The sequence below is a fragment of the Clupea harengus genome, chromosome 24 (genome assembly GCF_900700415.2).
Source record: "Clupea harengus chromosome 24, Ch_v2.0.2, whole genome shotgun sequence".
In the NCBI taxonomy this organism is placed as follows: domain Eukaryota; kingdom Metazoa; phylum Chordata; class Actinopteri; order Clupeiformes; family Clupeidae; genus Clupea; species Clupea harengus.
The window spans coordinates 381,232-400,411 of record NC_045175.1 but is presented as its reverse complement, the minus strand read 5'-3'; the positions used below and the strand labels follow the sequence as shown (position 1 = coordinate 400,411).

At 42.3% G+C, this 19,180-nt stretch overlaps 3 protein-coding genes across 3 annotated transcripts in view; all 3 read left to right on the top strand.

Moving 5' to 3' along the window:
• The first annotated feature begins 12,578 nt into the window (after positions 1-12,578).
• Positions 12,579-14,132, top strand: LOC122128814 (deleted in malignant brain tumors 1 protein). The gene is made up of 3 exons (XM_042703651.1): positions 12,579-12,882; positions 13,052-13,360; positions 13,691-14,132. Exons 1-3 carry the CDS (start codon positions 12,579-12,581, stop codon positions 14,011-14,013), a joined length of 936 nt encoding a protein of 311 aa, XP_042559585.1. The 3' UTR covers positions 14,014-14,132.
• Positions 14,133-14,657: 525 nt separating this feature from the next.
• On the top strand, positions 14,658-18,163 carry LOC122128813 (scavenger receptor cysteine-rich type 1 protein M130-like). The gene is made up of 4 exons (XM_042703650.1): positions 14,658-15,364; positions 15,873-16,187; positions 16,739-17,053; positions 18,072-18,163. Exons 1-4 carry the CDS (start codon positions 15,010-15,012, stop codon positions 18,161-18,163), a joined length of 1,077 nt encoding a protein of 358 aa, XP_042559584.1. The 5' UTR covers positions 14,658-15,009.
• Positions 18,164-18,987: 824 nt separating this feature from the next.
• Positions 18,988-19,180, top strand: part of LOC116219370 (anoctamin-9-like) — a 9,814-nt gene continuing 9,621 nt past the window's right edge. The window contains exon 1 of the mRNA XM_042703649.1: positions 18,988-19,004. Within this exon, the coding sequence (XP_042559583.1) occupies positions 18,988-19,004 (17 nt within the window). The remainder of the gene's footprint in view (positions 19,005-19,180) is intronic.

Sequence of the window (19,180 nt, the reverse complement as noted above, 5' to 3'; positions counted from 1 at the left end):
CGCATTTATGTCATAGTTCACTCAAAATGAATCGCGATTAATTGCAAATTTGTATCTATTCTAAATGTCCCTTCGTTTATTTATTTTTTCCATCATTTTATTTCTATTTTAATGCCCTTATCAACATCGAAAAGTGGATTGGCTTGCTTTAAGCAAATGTTTTATTTTAATGAAAACCAACATTGCCAAACAGGGCGGTACAAAATAAAATAATAAAGTGCACATTTCAGGTATACTCAGCCTATAGTGCAGTTAAACCATGGCTAAATATTTTCTTTTTTTCAAGTTTGCTGGGAACATAGCAGTCAGGCCTCCTATTTCAGAAACAATGAACCGTAACAGATGGGTTACCAATAAAAGGTAAGCCTACTACTTCTTTGCTTTCAGCCAGCTGCCTGTTGACATTTTCAGACAACAGTGAAGCTCGCTTCTTTTGCACAACACAACTTTTAAAAGTAAAATTTCCATTCAGAAGCTTTTTGTCATCCATTTCGCCGTATCGCACTCACCATTCACTCAAACCGTAACGTTAGCCTACTACACAGTTTGCGAGGCCAAAAAGAACGTTAATCTAAAAAAAAAAAACTATAATAAAAAAAAAAATTGCGTTAATCTTGCGATAAAAAAATGAACGGCGTTAAAATGAGTTTGCGTTAACGCCGTTAATAACGCGTTCAACTGACAGCACTAATTTATATGTTTAGCACGATAGGCACCAATGACTTAATGTACTCTGCTTTGCTGATTGTGGAAGCTTAATTACTGAAGATGAACAGGATTAGTGAATTTAAATCATTTTTGTAATCTTAACATTGTAATCATTATTACATAATTTTACCTGTATCTACTTGTGAGAAGTTGAACATATCCCTTCTCAGTACTATAGACTGTTTGCCCGCTTTACCGTGAGTGCGAGAGAGGGAGTGAACAAGAGACTTCATGCATTCTCACACGCACGCACGCACGCATCCACGCATACACAGCGTCTCTCCCCCCGATCGCAATATATGGACTTCATTAACGTTATTGAAAGTATTGTGTAATGTTTTGTAAACTTATTGTGCTTGTTTGCGGTGTGATAATATGTTTGTTTCGGTAGTTTACTGCCATTTGGCGTTTATGCGCGGACTGACTAATTGTTTGGTCTGCCGCGATATAACAATCATTCATACGTTGTAACATTTCCCTACACCTCTACCTTTTGTGAATACTGGTTTATAGTATGGTACCAACTTTCTCATCTTCCATTAGCCATTTGTTTTTCTACAACGTCCATAAACTGGGTAAAATAAACGCACTCACACTTCCTGGAGCTCTCGCTTCCCCATACTGTTCTCAATGCGATAGCGCGCTTCGCGCTGGGGTAGTACTTTTACAACGTACCACTAGGGGAGGGAGCGGGTCATTCTGTTACAGGTGTTTGCTTTGGCCACATTTTCGTAATGTAATTATTATGCATTCTGGGGATATTTTCTATTGTATTAAATGGGTGTTTGATAATAGTTACATATGTTATTTTGCAAACATTGTACCAATGGATTTCTTTTGTTAATAGTGAGCAATCAGAATCAGATTTTTTTAATGGCCAAGTATATTTTCACATACAGGAAATTGACTTGGTGTGGTTGGTGCATAGGGCATAAAACAACAATATATAAAAAAAAGTATGTGCAAAAGAGCAAATATTAACAAAAACGCAAAACATAAAAATAAATATATATATAAATGTATACTGTGTACCCATATGTATACCCTATATTCATGGTTCAGCCCAAATATGCTAATCTGCGCCAATTTGCAGTAATAGGCAGGCCTCCTTAAGAAGGGTAGCTCAGTTCACCTTTGGTCAGTTGAGAGAGATGGACAGCTCTCCTGGTGCGAGTCAGAGGTGTTTCTCAATGCAATGCAATGCTATTACGCAACATTTGAACATAGTCTTTGTTTAAAGTATTTTGTTTTGTTATTATTATTGTCATTGCCAATTCTTGCAAGCTGGATGGAAAATAGATATTTTTTTCATCTTTTGAAACGGCAACAAACTCTCCTGCACATTCTTTTCCACCTCCATCACCAAGCCCACATCCCAACTCGTGGGTTGGCCTCGTCGGTCATCCACACTACTCTTTCTGTTGGCCATTTGTTTCCCTGTTGTGACACTGTCATTCAGTTACTGTAAACCATGAGAGTTAGAAATACTTAGATTTCACCTCCGTCAGCTGTAATAAGAGGTTTTCCCTTAGAGTGAAGGGAAAGTTGTCAAGATTCTGGCAGCCATTGCCACGAATTGGGACATTGGCGGCCTCTGGTGGCCAAAAGGACAGTATCACGGACTTATTATTTGTGTTCACATGTGCCTTTGTTTTCCTTGTGTGCCCTCACCTGTGTCCCATTGTGCGATTGCCACCTGTCACAATTAGCCAGGAGATACATACCTGGCTAGTTTCCCTGACCCTTATCGGGTCGTTAGATTGTCTTTGTCCCCATGGTTGTTGGTAGTGCTCTCAAGCACTTAATCTTTTCACAGGACACGCAGCCCTCTCATGCACTCGGGTGCCTCTAGTAGTGATGGCGAAATGAAGCTTCATGAACCTTCAAAGCTTTCCAGCCAGACGTGTTGAAAAAAGGTTCACTACTCGAAGCTTCGTTCGCTCTCTAGTGAGGAATGAGAAACAGGTGAGGGCACACAATAGGAAACAGGTCAGGGCACACAATGGGAAACAGGGGGGTATTCGTCGTAGCTCGCTAAGCGGTTTAGCGAGCTAATTTCCAGGCTAAGTTAAAAAACGCCCCTCTTTTTGGTTTGTGGAAGCAACTTTTGATAAATCACCATAGTTAAATATCAATTAGCACTAACCTGCTCCAGCGCAGGCTAACTTAAGTGTAGCTGGATAAGCTTGCCACACCCCCGGAAAAAGGAGGGATCCCATTGACCAAGGACTGATATTAGATAGTTAGATTAGGTAGGGAGAGAGTTATTTGCGATCGCCAAGATCCATTATTCCATTATGATGAGTTCTTGTATGAGCGCTACCGATTCAGCCGACAAGGAATAATTAATTTACAAGACCTTCTCGAGTCATTTATTGCAAACACCACAGTCGAACATTAACTGTCTTGCGCTTTTTTGCGAGTGGTACATGTTTCTAGTGTCGGTGATGCGGAGAACAAAGCACTCATAATTATATGAGTGTTATTAGTACACCATAGCATATCATTATTGTAGAAAATGATTAAGGTGGACTCATGATAAGAATAGAGAGAAATACAGACAATTTATTTTCACTGCTTCAATTCATTGCATTTGTTAATAATACATTTAGTAATTTATCAGACGCTTTTATTCAAAGCGACTTACAAGGAAATGTAAAACTACATCGAAGAAGGAGGTGAGGGGATTCGAACTAGCAACCTTGCAGATTCGAAATGGTAGAGGAAACCTCTGTACCAGTTGACACTTGCCGTCAGGTATTCATACATAGATATCACCCTATAAACATCCCAACACACCTTGCTCTCACAGCGGCGGCGTCGTTGAATTTTGCCATGATTATGGTCTTGTATTCTTCATTAGTGTTCATGTTCATCTCCTGCTCGCCAGCGGAGAAAAAAAGAGCCCTTTTCTTTGAGTTTAGAACCATTATACCTTTAGAAAATCATGGTTTTGGTGATCGACCTTTCGTGCCTTTTGAAGTAGGACGTGCACGCGCAAATGCCATGATAAGTTTAGTCTAGTTGAAATTAACCACATGATTTGGATGGGGATCAGCCGTTAACGAACCGATATTGGCTGTTCTCAATTAGCTCGCTAATCTTAACGGGCTAAAAGGCCAATTGATTAACTTAGCTTCAACCCTACGATGAACGGGCACACAAGGAAAACAAAGGCACATGTGAACACAAATAATAAGTCCGTGATACTGTCCTTTTGGCCACCAGAGGCGGCCAATGTCCCAATTCATGGCAATGGCTGCCAGAATCGAGACAAAGTGGCTTTGGCAAAAACATCACACTTCAATTAAGTCAAATAATGCAATCTTTTAATTTTTATTTTTTACATTGTATCCAAAAGTGTAGTCAATCAAAAAGGTAAAGATAACTTAATGGACGTGAATTTGTCCTTAGTGATTTATGTTCTGATCTGCACTGAGGAAGACAGCTTTGAAAAAGGATCGCCCCCCCAAGGAGTAGAAGGGGTGAAAAGTCAGCTCAGCTCTATGTGCATGATGAAAGTACCACTGTCCTGATCTGACATCAGTGGGAACTCCCCAGTTAAGAGTCACCAGCAGTCTAAAGATCATTATAATATACACAATGTTCTCTACAACACAAAGAAAACTCATATGCACTGTGTGCACACATGATCATCACTTTAGCACCTCTCCAGACAATGATGGGGCTCGGGTGAAGATGAGTGAAATGATTGCAAGTGTATTTACCGATAATTACATTTGCAAAATCAGATAATGTCAGAATCACCAAAGACCCTGAATCTGGTCTCAGACTTCAGAGGGTTCAGTTTAGATTAGGGCTGAGGTGCATTCATGAACACGTATGTGAAGGTCTCTTATTGTTGCAGCACAGTGTGAAAAGTGAATCAAGTTAGCTGGTTGTATAAAAACAAAAAAACTAAACAAAACAAAAAATCAGAAATGCATGTATTGGATGTGGCAAAGAGCCCCTTCTAAGGACATTCACGTCAACCATGAATAAAAACAAGAGTCAAGCAGCCAGAGAATAGTGCACCAGAGTAACAGAAATTAGAACCAAACCGTGTTGATTGATTCCTCACAGGTTGATAGGGTCACAGGACTTCAAGACGCAGAGGTGTTCAGTTCAGACAGTGTCTTTTTGTGGATACAGCCAGGGAAAGTGGAATGGGAAATGGACGAGGGAGACTAACTAACTAACTAACTAACTAACTAACTAACGGGGTGACCGCTCAGAAGTATCAGAAAAGGATTAAACTACAAAATTTAAAATGATACAACAATCAAAACCAAAATACTCAGACGTCAAACGCTGGAAAACACGAACTTAGGGTATGTCAATCTAAACTAAGGAGGTTGCAGAAAGGAACTCAGAATGTCTTCAAATGATGGGAAAACACTGCGCTGGGGCGCGGAACAGAAACACAGAGGCAAACTTCGAAAAACAGGGCGCAGGGGCGCGGAACAGAAAAGCAGCGGTACAATACCGAAACGGAAAAATAATCCAGGGGACGAAGGAGATCGTGAGCGATTAGCCTAAATATGCCTAAATATGACATCTGACACAGAGATATTAATTAAACTCACCTAACAGTAAAAGAGTGATTATTGTTATTGTTGTGCTTGGTGCTAACGTTGCTGGGAAAGAGGAGATGTATACAGATATAGAAGTGCTTAATAAGTGCCTCAGTCCCTGTTCTTTTAATGCTTTATTCCTACCCGTTAAGTAGTCTGACCTAGGGTCATTTATTTTGGATGCCTACAATCTGTTGACGAATACCCTCTTACTTTTTATTAACTGGTTTGTTCTAGGAATAGTGTCGCTCAGGGTCTTGCCACGGCCATTTTCTAGATTTTGGCATATTTCACGGACACAACCTGTTACTAGTTCTGGAGAATAGCTCAGAGGCTACAGTGCTGCCACGTTAGATCCATCCGGTTCTGGGATTGAGTGCCAGGCTGCTGTGAGATCTCAGTATAACCATTCGGTCCAGTGCAGAGGCTGAATGGCAATGCACCGCTGTATAATACAATGTAACAGTTCTGCTGCCGCGTATCCAACTCAGGTTTTTAGCCAGGTACCTCAAGACTTACATCACTGCTTTTTGGTTTGAAACTAATCCTCGCCAGTTGTTGTGGAAACACTGTTATCGAGTAATACTTCTCGAGTTAATAATTTCTTGAGAGGCCACAGTGGATCAGAGCATCACAATGTATTTGTCAGGTGCAAGTTACTAATTCAGTTACACATTCAAACTAGTCTAAAGTGAATCACCTAAGGTAACAAATACATAAGAGGAGACAGATGAAACCTCCAAACCTTCAGAGAGTATGAACATACCTGGCTGCACAGAGGATGATGGCTACACACAGAGTGCGGGAGTCTCTGGACACAAAATACTCCAAGTCCTTTGACTATCTTCCCCCTAAATACCCAGTTCATTTAGTCCTATATCTGGTATAATAATTCATCACATGGAATTTGGTGTTTACTGATGGGGATCCCAGAGTCACACAGGCTAATGGAGGGGTTTGTCACCTCCTGAGGGGGGGGGGGGTTACCTGCAGCCCAGAAAGACCAGAATTCTCATGTTTCTGAGATCTATGTTCAAACTAATCTAATCAGATGCAGGACTGAAAGCACTGTGCCACTCGGACTGAGACCATTCAAATAACCCTAATCATGATGAGGAAATCAACTTATAATGCAATACAACACGTATACCCTTTATTCCATTTTCCACCTTCCACCTTTATTCCATTCTCTGCCTGCAACTTAGACTTTTTTATTTCAATGAGGTATAAACAAATAAATGCAAAGCAACCTGATTATTACATCCTTTACCTTAATGAGCCGATATTGTCTTGTAAATAAACACACCTGTCGCTCCCACTAGCCACCCAGTGTATTCTTAATGTATTTTAGTGCACTTGGTTGGAGACCCCACCAAATATAATGGCAAAATACATTTATTAGAAAGAATGAATCGACAACCGTACTACAGTACTACAACAGTACTAACAGTAACAGTTCTTTGGCTGTTAGGAGGGTTACAGGTTGACACACTAGTTCAATCAGAATTTCTGTAAAAGCCTGTTCATGATGCTTATGATGAAATACTACAGTATGTCAGAATTTAACAAACAGTTTGAAACTGATGTGCCAATATTGCATCTGCTCATGTATGTTTTAAAAACGTGATGTGAAAACAGCCCTAAACTTCGGTCTAAAACTAAAACAACAATGACTTTGGCTGAGATGTGGAACACTGGTCCACAATGTAGGCTACATAAATGGGCTTTTGTATTTAATTCTGTGGGCTTTAGTGCTCCTTTAGCAGTCTGAGGGCGAACAAAACGGAACAAGAACGCTAAAACAACCAGCCAAAGTCCAATTAAGATGGCAGTGGTCTTATAGCTGTCACGTTCCTGCGGAGCTCCGCTCCGGCCACGCCCCCTTCAGCTCATTAACTCTCCCAGCTGCACGCTCATCAGCTGCATTCAGGTCCCCAATCACACAAGCACATACACCTGTTCCACTCTCTCTCCTCACCTGCACTGCGTTTGCACTCACCTGGTTCCTAATCACCCACACCTGTCACAGCCCCTACTTATACCTCACACTCCCTTCACGCAGTGTCTGGTATCGCACTTCAACGGATGCACAACCTTGGATTTCCCGCGACCTGACTTCCATGAGGATTACGTACTCTCCCGTCTTAGTTTGTATCAGTTCCGTTTCTCTCAGTTTAGTTTAAGGCAAAGGGTAGTGATGGATAAAGTTTTCTATAAAAAACAAGTGAAGTCTTTCATTCTCACTTTCCACTCTAAAACTATGAACTGAACTGAACTATGAACTGGTTCAGAATTGAAATGGTGAACTATGAACGTGAACTATTCATGTTTACTTGTTTGAACTGAACTTTGAACTGGTTCATGAGAGGTGTGAACTTGTACAACACTGTCAGCTTGTCGGTCTTGACGTTCAGATGCTGTGCCTAAACTAGCTATAGCCTACCATCGTCTCGTCACATGATAAAATAGAGACTTGACATTGGACCACAACATACATATTACCCAGCAATCATCATTGCAAATCTGAATATGACAAAAATACCAAAGAAAATAAGAACGTATTCATTTCAGGGAATCGTTTTTTAATAGTTTTAATATTGTATATAAGAAAAGCATATAATTTTGTTATAGAGTGCTACTATTTTCCCCACAAATAATACCTACCATGATAGAGATAAGTTTGCCCTTTCAGGTGGTTATATAGCATTAGACACACTCTTGAATCTGATATCATGTGACTACACCTGCTGCACTTATCGTCTGACTAGTGACAGCTGGTAGGGGGTGCACACGTGTGATGAGAGGTGGGAGATAAACAATGACGATTTCTAACTTACAAAGATGCAACAAAGCAACGTGTATTCGACAAAAAAACGCTTCTCCACCTACTGTTCTGGCGGTGAATTGTTTTCAGCACCCCCAGCCTTTGGAGAACCATAAAGGCAACAGAAATGCTAATTAATCCGTCCTATCCGGCGGCACGCCCATCCGTAACGGAGTCTGAGTACCATACTGGCACCTTAGTTCCCGCCCGTTTAGCGCATCATCTTAGTTATAGTTTAGTTAGTGCTTTGCCGAGTGTGACTCGTGTTTTGTTTGCCGCAACGGCTTTTCTGTTATAGTTAGATCGCTCAGAGGTTGCCTCTGCTTAGTTTAGTTCTTGGATTAGATCGCGACTTCCGTCAGTTCCCAGCAGTGCTACGAGCCTGCGCCCCTTCGAGGGTTGTGACTGTGTTGTCGAGGATTAACCCCTCAGCCTCTCCGTATCAGCATCTCCGTGTCTGCAACCTGTTGTCTGTCCTGTGCAGGGGCGGACTGGCCATCGGGGATACCGGGGGAATCCCCGGTGGGCCGACGAGGTTGGGATGGTCCAAAATACCGGCCCACATTCATAACCAACTGGCCCCCCCTCTTACCCCGTCAGCACCTTCGACTATTTCCCATACTACTCGGAATACGTATTATTTCCTCTATTACCTATAATTTTCAAATCACTGACTGATTTTTATACTCCTCCTTGCGATATGTATTCACACTCATGGTGCCTATTTTTTGAAAATGTTCTGAAGTGTCTTCTGAAATGTGTTCTTAAGGACTTCAGAAATTCAACGAAAGAAACGATCTCCACCTTATTACAGAACACCTGGAATGGGTTCTTACACAGCCGAAGTGTTCTCAGCTGTGCGGATTGAGGATAAGGATTCTTAAATTAAACGCACCTGGATTTGCATACACGCCCCGCCAGCGCACGCAACCGTAGTGACGTGTGCCGTCAGCCCTTCTAACACGGAGGGGCATCTGGTAGTTTTGAGGAATTGCATTTAAGAAAACTCTGGGCCATTTACGACTGTTATTTCGCGTGACAGTGACAGTGATACAAGGTAAGTTGTGGCGTTGACTTGGCCAATGTTAGCTTGCTTTTCACAGATGAGGTAACGTTCACTACCAACTAGCCTAGCTAACGTTAGGTAGATAAATGTCCATCATTGAGACCGTCATGATCTGATAAAATAAGCAAGCTGGCGCTGTTGTTATCGTCGAGATGATCTACTTTCACATGTTAGCCGTAGTCACTTGTTTACAATCGATGAGCAAGCTATCCATGGTGGTAGTTGTAAAGAGGGCAATCTTATAATTTCTAATAACTTATGTAAAATAAGTTAACCAGCTAGCTTGTTATGCTAAAATCACCGTGTTACACACAACACTAACATTATAAACAATGTTAATATGTTATCTAGATTAGATAGTGAGGTCATAATAACACATGAGTATACTGATATTGTTTTTTATTATCATGTGACTATAATGCACCCGGGCCAGCAGAGTTAGTTTAGGTTCTGTTACTTAACTTATTGTTTTGTTATGCACCTTCAACACCCCTACACACACACAATCACACACCCAGCATGCAACACTACTGATACCACTGATGTTCACACCCCATCGTATGTTCTATTCTGTTCATTTCTACAATATAGTTCATACTAATTCTACCCTCTGATTCCAGTTTCTTTATTGTGTGGATATTCATTCCTTAATGTTCTGTAGTTATACGTATAACCATCTGATACTAGCCCAAAGTTAAGCCTATTCATCTAGCAAAATATACCTACCTTGGAGGGTTACAATAGCCAGTATCATTTTATTCCATGTGTCCACCCAGGCAAATTGGTGGATCCAAATGTTATTAAAAAAAAACATATATGATGTCATTTCTTTGTAATCATCCAAAATAATGTTAAGTGTATGGGTATTTTTCCATATAGGCCACTGACTGGTCTATACGTGCGATGCATTGAATGGGCAACGCGCCGTGTATTGAGTGGGCAGCGCGCCGTGTACTGAGTGGGCCGCGCGCCGTGTATTGAGTGGGCCGGTCTGACAGTAACTCCCGGGCCACTTTTTTCCCCCAGTCCGCCCCTGGTCCTGTGTGTTCCTGGCTGTCTCTGTCTGCAATAAACTCTGTTACCACTATTCCGATCTCGAAGTCTGTTCGTTCCGTGACAATAGCATAGTAGCCTCTGACTAACCTATTTGGTGATGAGTTTATAGCCTATTGTGTACTTGTATTATCCACTAAGGGCCTACCATTTAGGTTATATATTACAAGGGATAGCTAGACAATTATTAATACAAAGGACATGGGCCTACCATGAACAGATCAAAAGAATGGAATGATGGTGATTTTATAGGTTTTAAAAAAGAGCTCTGAAGAAATGAAATAAAACATGTTTAACTGATAAAATATTCAGAGTTCAAATGTAGAAACAATGGGCCTCATTTATGAAACGTACTTACACACAGATTTGATCTTAGAGTGTTCGTGCGATCAAATCCATGTCTAAGTAGGCCTACAGATTTATAAAAACCGTCTTAGACGTAGAAAAGGACGTATCTCTACGTCTGGTTCTAGTTCGCGTAAGTACATTTCCTTGTGACAATACTGGAGTACTGCAGGAATTCGGAACTCTCCGAGCGCCGACACGCAGTTTCATCATCGTCATCGTCACCACCACCGTCACCATTAGGGCTAAATTATAGCCTATAAAAAGCCTGATAGTGACAGTTTTCAGTAGGGGATATTTCAGTAGGAGGCTGCATTGGCGTTGTTAGAGAATATTATCCCTCTATGTCCGAAATGTATATGTATTAAATGTCCATACAGTGCCCAAGGAACAGCGAAATGTGAAAGAGGATTTTCTGCGTAAAACAGGGTTCCCAATGGCTTCTCACCCCGATTGCGCACAGTCAGACAGCCTAGGAAGCCCACTTCAATACAGCACATGCCCGTGCGCGGTCGGTAGTGGAGCGCAGCATAGGCATGCTGAAGGGAAGGTGGCGATGTTTGGATGCATCGGGAGGGAGACTGCTATATGACCCCGAAAAGGTTTGCCAGATCCTGTTTTACGTGGAAAATGGTACCTGCTTATCAGCCATACATCATCCTGCGCGATCACGAAAAACCCATATCAGCCATATCTCCTACTGAAAACTGTCACTATCAGGCTTTTTATAGGCTATAAATTGGGCGAAATGTTTTACACGTGTGGAATTCAAATGAATACCTATTAGACATGAATTTCATTCATGTATGAATTATTCAAATTGTTTAATTGATTTTATTGAGCAAAACATTAATTTGGCCTTTTACCATTAGCCCTAATGGTGACGGTGGTGGTGACTGCGTGTCGGCGCTCGGAGAGTTCCGAATTCCTGCAGTACTCCAGTATTGCCACAAGGAAATGTACTTACATGAACTAGAACCAGACGTAGAGATACGTCCTTTTCTACGTCTAAGACGGTTTTTATAAATCTGTACTTAGAGTGTTCGTGCGATCAAATCTACATCTAAGATCAAATCTGTGTGTAAGTACGTTTTATAAATGAGGCCCATTGTCACAGAGAGTTTGTGCATTGAGGATGCGCTCCGTTTGTGCATTGGGAATGTGCTAATTAGATTAAGTAGGGGCATTTTGAGGGCGGAGATTCAGCTGCGCACAATTCCACGATCATTTGTGATTTATAAACGCAGGAATGGCGTACACGTGTTTTTTTGGGCGTACGTTCGTTTTTTGTGAATAACACTTACGACCATTTCAGAAAACGTCTGAGATGAAATGTAGGATGGTTTCTACAACATTTTATAAATGAGGCCCAATGTTAAAGAGAAGTTATGTAGGCTATATGAGCGTGTCAACAAAACTCATACTGACTCGGACCGAGCCATAAACAATACCCGCCAATCAACAGAGACATTTCTTATGTCAAAGATATTTATTAAACTAGCCTAAAAGGACAACAATGACAAGTGGCAAGGGTTTAAAAGTTAAAATGGGTTTACAGAGCATCTATTACTGCTCTTACATATTTCATGTAAACTGCAGAAGTCAAACCGGTGGGCTCTACTCAATGCTCTGGGAGAGTAGAGCTGCTTCATTAGGAGACCAGACACAAAGTGTGTGATGCTGTGTTTGACTGGCAGGATGCAGAGGGGGTGTGTCGAGAGCAGGACTGACAGACGTTACAGCGGACACAAGTACTTGGCAAAGACTGAACAAAAGGTCAGGGTTTAAATAAACAACTAAACAAGGCTCAGGTGGAAACAACACCACAACATGAAACACAGAGTTGAAACACAGAGTGAGTTCAGTAAAATCAGGAGTAAATTACATCTGGTGGAAATGAACAGAATCACAGTCCCAGAGTTCTGACAACTGCTAAATGAAAAAAGTATATTCATATTGAAATATATTAGTTGTGCATTATTATCTTCCCTTCAAATTCCCAGTTGAAATGAGAGCCAGACTGTCTAATGGCTCCAAACCCTGCTCCGGGAGAGTGGAGCTGCTTCAAGAGACCAGACACACAGTGTGTGAAGCTGCGTTTGACCGGCAGGATGCAGAGGTGGTGTGTCGAGAGCTGGACTGTGGAGCTCCTGTAGAGGTGCTGGGAGCAGCTACATTTGGAGAGGGAAAGGGCCAGGTCTGGTCAGAGGAGATCCAGTGTGGAGGCAACGAGACTCAGATTCACCTCTGCCCCACATCTGCTCTGAAAACCAACTGCTCACATGACAAGGATGTGGGCTTAGTTTGTTCAGGTAATGTAAGGGTCCAATTCTAAAAATGACAGAACTTTGTCCTCAATCTCATCTGCACTCACAGAAAAAAAAACATGGACTTGTGGTACAAAAACCATCATTGATCTCCTTAAAAGACATGCCATATTAAAGCACTGTCCAGATGATTGTCTATGTGGCCTCTCTCTAGATCCTCTGAGGCTGGTGAATGGTAGCAGTCGCTGTTCTGGAAGAGTGGAGGTTTATCATGCAGGAGAGTGGGGCTCAGTGTGTGGTAACGGATGGGACCCGCGTGACGCTGCAGTGGTGTGTAGAGAGCTGGGCTGTGGAGAGGCTATAGAAGCTCTTAAGGATGCCTATTTTGGACCGGGGTCAGGAAGTATTTGGATGAGTGACGTGCAGTGTGTGGGGTCTGAGTCCACTCTGAAGGACTGCAGGTCACAAAGATGGGTTGCAGAAAACTGTGGTCATCATCAGGATGCAGGAGTAATGTGCTCAGGTAGGTTAACTGAAACGTACTGCTAATTGTATTAATCATAGGCATTATTGACTAGCGCTTAAAATGCACTTCAGCAGTTACATTCCTGCACTTATTTTTCCTTTCTAGGTCGTTTTTTCTAATTCTTATGTAAAGTAGTATTTATTGTTACACCATGTTCTTTATTGCTCTTAGCTTGACTGTTCTCTCCATTGTACGTCGCTTTGGACAAAAGCGTCTGCTAAATGACTAAATGTAAATGTAAATTATTACATTTGATCACATGATCATAATATAACTACATTTAGAAAACATTTAAACATACTCATAACAATAAATGTAAAATTGTAGGAGTCAAACTGGTGGGCCGTTCTCATTGCTCTGGAAGAGTGGAGCTGCTTCACACGGAGACCAAACACACAGTGTGTGATGCTGCGTTTGACTGGCAGGATGCAAAGGTGGTGTGTCGAGAGCTGGACTGTGGGGCTCCTGTAGAAGTGCTGGGAGCAGCTGCATTTGGAGAGGGAAAGGGCCAGGTGTGGTCAGAGGAGATCCAGTGTGGAGGCAACGAGACTCAGATTCAACTCTGCCCAACATCTGCTCTGAATGTCAACTGCTCACATGACAGGGATGTGGGCTTAGTTTGTTCAGGTAATGTAAGAGTCTACATATAAAAACGACAGATGATTATTTACCTTTGTGAGTTAATTATCAATCTATTAAGCCTGGAAGCCATGATGTTTTTTTGTTTTCCCTTCAGATCCGGTGAGGTTGGTGAATGGCAGCAGTCGCTGTTCTGGGATAGTGGAAGTTTATAATGAAGGAGAGTGGGGCACAGTGTGTGGTATTCACTGGAAACAGTCTCATACGGCAGTCGTGTGTAAAGAGCTGCGGTGTGGTCATGCTGTAGATTACATGGAATCTGCCTACTTTGGAGAGGGAACAGGGAGAGTCCTGATGGCTGAGGATGCTTGTGAGGGGTGGGAGACCAGACTTAAGGCCTGCCCTCATAAGGGATTGGGTGAACATACATGCCAACCTCGCAACAGTGTTAGTATCATCTGCTCAGGTAAGCTGAACACAAGCTTGCAGAAGCTTTTAATTATGTAAATAATTTATTTAAATTCCCATTATTGAAATGATCATAATTGTGTGTCATACATGAGATATGATTGCAAAATGTAAAGTGCTAATTATTTCCACACAGAACACAGAGCTCCGAGGCTGGTGAACGGTTCCCACCAGTGCTCTGGGAGAGTGGAGGTGGTCCATGGGATCACCTGGGGAACAGTGTGTGATGCTGCATTTGACTGGCAGGATGCAGAGGTGGTGTGTCGAGAGCTGGACTGTGGGGCTCCTGTAGAAGTGCTGGGAGCAGCTGCATTTGGAGAGGGAAAGAAACAGATGTGGTCAGAGGAGATCCAGTGTGGAGGCAACGAGACTCATATTCAACTCTGCCCAACATCTGCTCTGAATATCAACTGCTCACATGACAGGGATGTGGGGTTAGTTTGTTCTGGTAAGCACATGATCTTTTTAAAATTACTTTAATGCTTATTTCTTATTTTTACATATATTTTTTTTTTACATATTTACACATACCATTTTATGACATGGTGTGATTTTGTGTTTTCATCATTTGGCTGCTACAAAGTTACCTGTTCACAAAGATGAAAACAAAGGCCTCCTCTCTGTCTCTGCCCTGCCCAGGATACACAGATGCCAGACTGGCAAATGGCACTGATTCCTGCTCGGGCCGAGTGGAGCTCAAGTACCTCAGTGAATGGGGCACAGTGTGTGATGCATCCTGGGACATGAATGCCTCCAGCGTGCTCTGCCATCAGTTGAACTGTGGGAGAGCTGTGGCTGTTGTAGGGGCAGAGTGGTTTGGTGAGGGGAGTGGAAGCATCTGGCCTGATGTGTTTGTGTGTGAAGGGAATGAAACTGGCCTCTCAGAATGTGGAATCACCTGGTGGAGTCGAGCTGCATGCTCCCATAGACAGGATGCTGGAGTGATCTGCTCAGGTGAGCACATGAACTGCATGAATGGCTATGTTGACATTGCTCAATGCAAACAATATCATCTGGTACCTGACTGTGCCATTGGTTCATCACCCTTATGTTGTGTTTGCAATATGGTTACACTTATGGTTGTTATTTTTATCTATTTTGACTGAAAGATTTCTAAAGATGCAAGTAATTGTCCTTATAATGATGTATCATAATAAGGTAAATTCACAACATACTTAACGCACATACAACTAGTGCAAATCTCAATCTCAGGATTATTAGTATTTTGAACAATGTGTTTAAGATTTAACAACACACAAATATGGCTAAACTATCATATGCAGAATTAAATCTGTAATTTGACAACATAAATAACACTGTGATTTATGACAAAAATGCACATGTAGTTATATTAGCACTCAAATGACTGCATTAAAGGTGACATTTGACAACGTTACCATTTATTTCCTCTCATTTAACTCTGAGTTTTACAGACTTGGAATAAACAAAAGAATATTTGCAGGTTCATTCTTCCCTCTGGACAATGGGACTGTGCGCTTGTCTGGAAGGAGCCGTTGTGAGGGAGAGGTGGAGGTTCTATTTAGCCAGAGGTGGAGGAGAGTTCTGCTGGACTCCTGGAATCGATCTGAAGCCTCCGTGGTGTGCAGACAGCTGGCATGCGGTTCTGCTGTTGGGTTCTCTGGTTCTGCTGAGACGGAGGGTGATGGGTGTGTCTCAGGGTTCCGATGTTCTGGACATGAGACTCACCTGGGAAACTGCAGCACTCCTCAGATGCTAAACTGCAGTTCTAGCCTGCACGTGACCATTGTCTGCTCAGGTGTGTACATCTCAAAGTCTGACAGTGATCCTGTAGCTGAACTGTATGTCAAACTGGTTTTCTTCTGCCTGCAGGTTATCCATCTGTCTCAGTGCCATTATCTGTACCAATCATGAACTTTCTCATTTAACCATAATCCACTCCACACATTGATAATAGTGGTTACTACAGAAGATATTCATGGAAAGACAACACTGCTGTCATCAATATGTCATATGCAGTTCCACACTTTTCACTTGAGATGTAAAGAAATGCCTTTCCCTGGCTTTAGTCTGACTCTTCCCATAATGATGAACTAAACTGCTCTATGGATTTGCTACTAATATTGCTGTAGATTCACATCTATAAATAGACACTGGAAATAAAGCTGGAAATACAGACATTACTTTAACACATGAATCCATTCCAGGCACTTGCAAATAAAAGTAGCATCAGCACAAAAGATCAAAATTGAGTTGTGAGCATTATCTAAACATAATGACATATTTTCTCTATGCATCCATATCATAAATGAAACAATTCATGTCATTCACCTCGTTTAATCATCTCAGGCCATCAGCCAGTCAGGTTGGTGGGATCTGGAGGAGATTGCGCCGGCCGGCTGGAGGTGTCACACAACGGCTCGTGGGGGACTGTGTGCGATGACTCCTGGGACAGGGAGGATGCCCAGGTAGTGTGCAGACAGCTGCAGTGTGGCACCGCCCTCAGGGCTGAGGTACCTGCATCCTTTCATCCAGGAGACGTGCCCATCTGGCTGAGCGAGGTGGGCTGCGCAGGTGACGAGACGAGCCTGTGGGAGTGTCCCTCAGCAGGGTGGGGACACCATGACTGCTCACACAAAGAGGATGTGTGGGTCATGTGCTCAGGTACAAACATACTGCTCACTCAGCTACATGTGTACCTTCAAGTGTTCATATCAGCTTCAAATGGATCACAGAGGTTTGAAAAACATCTATTTGGGTATATCACCAAATCATGTAATTCATCAATGTGTATTTGAAAAGATTCTCTTTTGGTTGGATAGAGCAGTTACAGTACAACTTGTAAGACAGGTGAATCTTTCTGTTGTTTTAAAGTATTGGAACTGTCATAGACAGAACTACTTTCATACATAATATCTGTTGTCTTTGCCACAGAGTTCATTCAGCTGAGACAAAACACAGATGATTATGGGCCGTGCAAAGGTGTTATAGAGGTCTATTACAGTGGCATCTGGGGGAAAATATGCTTCAATGACATGGACAAAGACACAGGCTCAGTGATTTGCCAACAGTTAGGCTGTGGAGATTTTAAAAAGACCTATGCAGTGGGGTCAACTATAGGCCAGCGACTGAGCCCTCCCCGGTGTAGGAGACATGATACACACCTTGAGCAGTGTAAACCTTTTCAGTGGGGACAATCCTCCAAGGATGTTGCTGAACTCCATTGTACAGGTGAGAATTGGTACCCTCTAAAGTTATGCTTCTTCTCATTTTAATCAGTTTTGTAGTGCGCAGGCTCTATTTTTTATATTAATTTTCATATTTTAGGAAGTGGAAAAAATGTAGGAAGTGGAAATCATTCTTCTAACCTACATGAAGTCATGGAATGTCCAGGTGGGACCAATGCCTTTGATTTTCTATTGACCCTTTGAAATGAAACATTTGTCCATATATACACTCTTATATATATTTTATTTCTCTACATGTATTATTTTACTAAACTGAGAGATATCTCTAATAACACATATAAATATAAAAAACATATTAATATGAGTTATTTTTGAACAAGGTTTAGAACATTAAGGCTAGTTAGTGTCCCTCTCTTCTCTTCCAGGTGCTCCAGGCTGAGGCTTGTAGGGGGGGTCTCACTCAGTGCTCGGGGAGGGTGGAGGTGCTCCTGCAGGGAAAGTGGGGGACGGTTGTGACGACTCCTGGGACAAGAAGGACGCCCAGGTGGTCTGCAGGCAGCTGGACTGTGGGAGCCTGTGGATGTAGGGGGGAGCAGGGCACATTTGGGAAGGGAAACGGCACCATCTTGGCTGGACGAGGTGAACTGCACAGGCAATGAGCACCACCTGTTGGACTGCTGCCGCGCCCCTCTGAAGCAGATTGAACTGCACCCACAAGGAGGACGCCTGGGTCAACTGCACAGGTTGGGGGAGCGCCAACATGCTGTAGATAGGCATCGACAGTCATGCATTTTCCAGGCTGAGACCGATAACAACATCTAATGGCTTAAGATGGGGAAGCACTGGGATTTCTTTGTAATTGACTATTTAGCACTTTGTTATTGTCCACATATTCAGTTTCTATGCCAGGGATGCAACAGGGTGGAAAACCCTAAGAGATTCAAGGGAGGAGGTGCTGGACAGGGGCCTCTGGATCCCTCCAGGCAGAAACAGATTATTGAGAATCGTTTCAGGACTCCTGACAAGAGTCCAACATTTGTATCTACAGCCATGTTCTGTTCTCTTGGGTGTCTGAGGCATATTCTCATTATAAAACTCTAACTGAAACTCCTCAGGGCCTCATCTTCCACCCCCCGTCCTCCTGTCACCTCTGTAAGAACCACAGGTCGTCCATGTGAGCCTGCAGGGTTTCCTGTGTCTCCAGCGGCCATAGCTTCTCTGGGGGCTCCTGTTCCTGCTGCTGCTGGGGTCACTGGTTGTGCTGGTGGGGGCAGAACAGGTCACTCAGGAGAAGGTGCTGTAACATCTTAACATCATTATTTCAATAAGTATTTTTTTGCATTATTTCTGCTTTTTTTATGCCATATTTGACTGTCAAAGAATTTGTGTCAAATGACATCGGTATGAAAAATGTATGACTTGTCATGGTAAAGTAATTTAGACAGTAACTTTAAGCTTTAATGTCATCAAAATATAAAGCACTAATTGAACTGCAAATGACCCAATGTAATATTAAGTATTACTGTATTAAATTATGCTATGTGGGTTTTTCACTCTTCTACTCTACAGCTCTCTCCAAGAATAGACACATGGCACTAAGTGA